Genomic DNA, 3,682 nt, shown 5'->3' on the forward strand with positions numbered 1-3,682 from the left:
ATCAGGGTCCCTTCAGCAGAATCTTGCTGGCATGTGCATTAGTATCTGGGTTTGGTGGCTGATGATGGGATGGATTCCCCGATGGGGTAGTCTCTGGACAGTCCATCCTTTCATCTTAGCTCTAAATTTTGTCTCTGTACCTATATCCTTTCATGGGTATTTTGTTCCTTATTCTAAGGAGGAATGAAGTATCACACGATGGTCATCCTTCTTGGTTTTCTTGTTTTGCAAGATGTATCTTGGGTATTTTAAATTACTTGTATGGGGGACTATGTACATGTCAGAGCAGTACTCATAGAGGCCATAAGAGGGCATTCGAGTCCTCTAGAACAGTGGTTCTCAACCTGTGGGTCATGACCCCTATGGGAATAACAGATCAGATAATCTGCATATCACATATTTACATTTGACTCATAACTATAGCAAAGTTACAGTTCTGAAGTCGCAATGAGATAATTTTTTTAATATTTTATTTTTATGTGCATTGGTGTTTTGCTGCATGTATGTTTGTGTGTATGAGTGTGTTAGATCTTGGAGTTACAAACAGTTGTGAGCTTCCATGTGGGTGCTGGGAATTGATCCGAGGGCCTCTGGAAGTACAGTCAATGCTCTTAACCACTGAGCCACCTGTCCAACCCTGCAATGAGATAATTTTATGGTTGGGATCATTCTAGTGTGAAGTACTGTATTAAAGGGTCACAGCATTAGGGAGGTTGAAACTGTAGCTCAAAAGCTGGATTTACAGGCAATTGTGAGGGGCCTGGTGTGGGTGCTGGGAACCAAACACAGGTAGGTTCTCTGTGAAACTGCTGAGCCCTTTCTCCAGCCCAGGTTGTGTTTTGTTTTTTAATCCAGTCTGACCATATATTCTTCTTAATGGAAGAATTTGGACCATTTTAATGTAATTCGTGATATATTTAGGTTTGTTTACCGTGTCATTTCCTTTCTTGTGATTTATTTTCATTCTTTGTCAATCATGTGTATGTTTGTGTCAGGGCAAGTGTATGTGAGTGCGGTGCAGAGGCAGTGTTGCCCCTGCAGTTGGAGTTCCAGGCTGTTGTGAGCAGCCTCCTTACTTGCTGTTAACTGAACTGAGGTCCCCTCTGTGAGAGTGGAAAGTTCTCTCAACCCCTGAGCCATCTTTTTCTCCTCCTATGTTGCTTTTTAGTGGAAATCGAAGCACACATACGTATGTGTTTACAACCCATTTAGAATCATCATCGCCATGCCAACATTTTCCCACCACATAGGACTTTTGACACTGTCCTATTATGTCACTGCTGCCTTACAGATAATGGTGGTGATCCAAAAAGCTCTCTCCTGGCCCATCCCCTCCTATTTTAAGTAAGAGACTGCTGGGCTTTGCTGGTATGCACGCAGTGAGCTCTGCCAGCCTCTAGGACACGCTGTGGGATTTGACACTGTACTGAAGTGTGTCCCTCTGGTTTTCTCTAGGTGCAACATCAGCTTCTTGGAAGAATGGCTAAAAGATAAGAATTTGCAGAACAGCTTGGCCAAGGAGACACTGGAGCCCCTCTCTCAGGCAGCCTGGTTGCTTCAGGTTAAGAAGACCACAGACAGTGATGCCAAGGAAATCGCCCAGTGTTGCACTTCTCTGTCTGCTGTGCAGGTGAGCGGGCTGGCCGAGTCCTCTCTGGACCTTGAAGGGCAGATCCTGAGGCATTTTCCAGCTTAGCCTGCTGTGAGGTGCAACTGACCCTCTGTGACTTCTCCTCTTTTTCCTGACAACTATTTGGTATATACTGACTGCAGGCTTCAAGGCCGACTTCAAAGTGTACATGTGCACTAAACTGAGCAGGGGCTGGGGGTGCAGAGGGGGAGAGCCCCTCTCTGACATCTGACCATGCGGTTAGTCTGTGCTGCACCCTATGCTGTTTTCTGTTCTCATGGGATCATACAACACATGGCTCCAGAGATTAAATTATAGTATAAAAGATCCACCGTACTTCTTGGAGGCTCCTAAATGTCCAGAACGGCTTGCTCTTTTTCTTGGTCTGATCCCGTGCTCTGTACTGTTCACAGATCATAAAGATCCTTAATTCATACACGCCTATAGACGACTTCGAGAAAAGAGTCAACCCATCCTTCGTTCGGAAAGTACAGGTGAGATCTTTACGTGAACACGTTAACCTGACCTCTGATACTCTACAATACACTGATGCTCAATTCAAATGTGGCAGTCCAAGGTTAAAGCATGGTTGGCAAGCATGTGAAACACCAGCTTGAAGACAGCTGGTGGCTTTTCGATTGTTCTGAGTCCTGGTGAGAAGGAATAGAAACATAAACCAAGATCTGACCTTCAGCTCTTTTTTTTTTAGTGTGTGTGTGTGTGTGTGTGTGTGTGTGTGTGTGTACCACAATGTGTGAATAGAGGTCAGAGGACAACTTACAAGAGTCAGTTATCTCCATCCATCTCACGGGTCCCTGGGATGGAACTCAGTTGTCAGCCTTGACAGCAAAGTTCCTTTCCCCACGGAGCCATGTCACTCAGCAGCCCATCTTGAGGCGCAGAGCAAAGGGGCAGAGCCCAGCGGAAGCAGATCTGTAGACCCCTTTTTCCATGATCATCCCCAAAGGTTCTCTTCCAGCAAACTAGGGGGATCTTGGGGAACCTGGAGACCCTCCCAGGAGTCTGCAAAACCTCTGCAAAAGCTGTGCCTGAATGAGGTAGCGTTCCCTCATACTTAATCCAGAGCAGTGTATCTCAGCACACTGACTACAGAAGCAGGCATCCCACAAAGTCTCCACAACGTCAGACGTTAAGTTAAGAGGTTCATAGAACAGAACACTGTCCTACTTCTCACTGTGTTGTCTGTTTGTTTCTGTTTAGGCTTCTCATTCTGAAAATTTAGCTATTTTTTTTTAACAAAAATGTTATGTTCAATTTAACTAATTTATTAATATTTAAATACTGTTTTGGTTACTAATATGGTAAACTATCACTAATTTTATCCACATATACCAAAGCTCTTTGGAGTCCTCATAATTATTAAGTGGATAATGTAAGGCTGGAGAGATTAAGTGGATAATGTAAGGCTGGATGGCTCAGTTCTCTGCACCTGCATTGGCAGTCTCCCAATTACCTACGACTGCAGCTCCAGAGAATCCGATGCCCCCTTTTGACCTCTGTAGGTTCTGCACACATAAAATTTTTGAATTTTAAAAAATGTATTTATTTGTTTGTTTGTTTGGTTGGTTGGTTGGTTGGTTTTTTTAAGACAGAATTTCTCTGTGAAGCCCTTGCTATACTGGAACTGTAGACCAGGCTTGCCTCGAACTTGGAAATACATCTGCCTCTGCCTCCTGAGTACTGACTGGGATTAAAGGTGTGCGCCACCAGACTTGGCAATTTTTTAAAATGTAAAGAAAAGCAATCCTGATAACAAAGAAGCAAATGCATTTGATAAAAAACGTAAAAACGCCGGGCAGTGGTGGCGCACGCCTTTGATCCCAGCACTCGGGAGGCAGAAGCAGGAGGATTTCTGAGTTTGAGGTCAGCCTGGTCTACAGAGTGAGTTCCAGGACAGCCAGGGCTACACGGAGAAACCCTGTCTCAAAAAACCAAAAAAGAAAGAAAGAAAGAAAGAAAGAAAGAAAGAAAGAAAGAAAGAAAGAAAGAAAGAAAGAAAGAAAGAAAGAAAGAAAGAAAGAAAGAAAGAAA

General features: G+C 43.9%; 1 protein-coding gene across 1 annotated transcript in view; it reads left to right on the forward strand.

Annotated features, from left to right (window-relative positions):
• The window catches only part of Myo5c (myosin VC), a 71,654-nt gene that overhangs the window by 66,455 nt on the left and 1,517 nt on the right, over positions 1-3,682 (forward strand). The window contains exons 39-40 of the mRNA XM_029543842.1: positions 1,456-1,630; positions 2,044-2,124. Of these exons, the coding sequence (XP_029399702.1) occupies positions 1,456-1,630; positions 2,044-2,124 (256 nt within the window). The remainder of the gene's footprint in view (positions 1-1,455; positions 1,631-2,043; positions 2,125-3,682) is intronic.

The sequence above is a fragment of the Mus pahari genome, chromosome 10 (assembly GCF_900095145.1).
Source record: "Mus pahari chromosome 10, PAHARI_EIJ_v1.1, whole genome shotgun sequence".
Taxonomy (NCBI): Eukaryota; Metazoa; Chordata; class Mammalia; order Rodentia; family Muridae; genus Mus; species Mus pahari.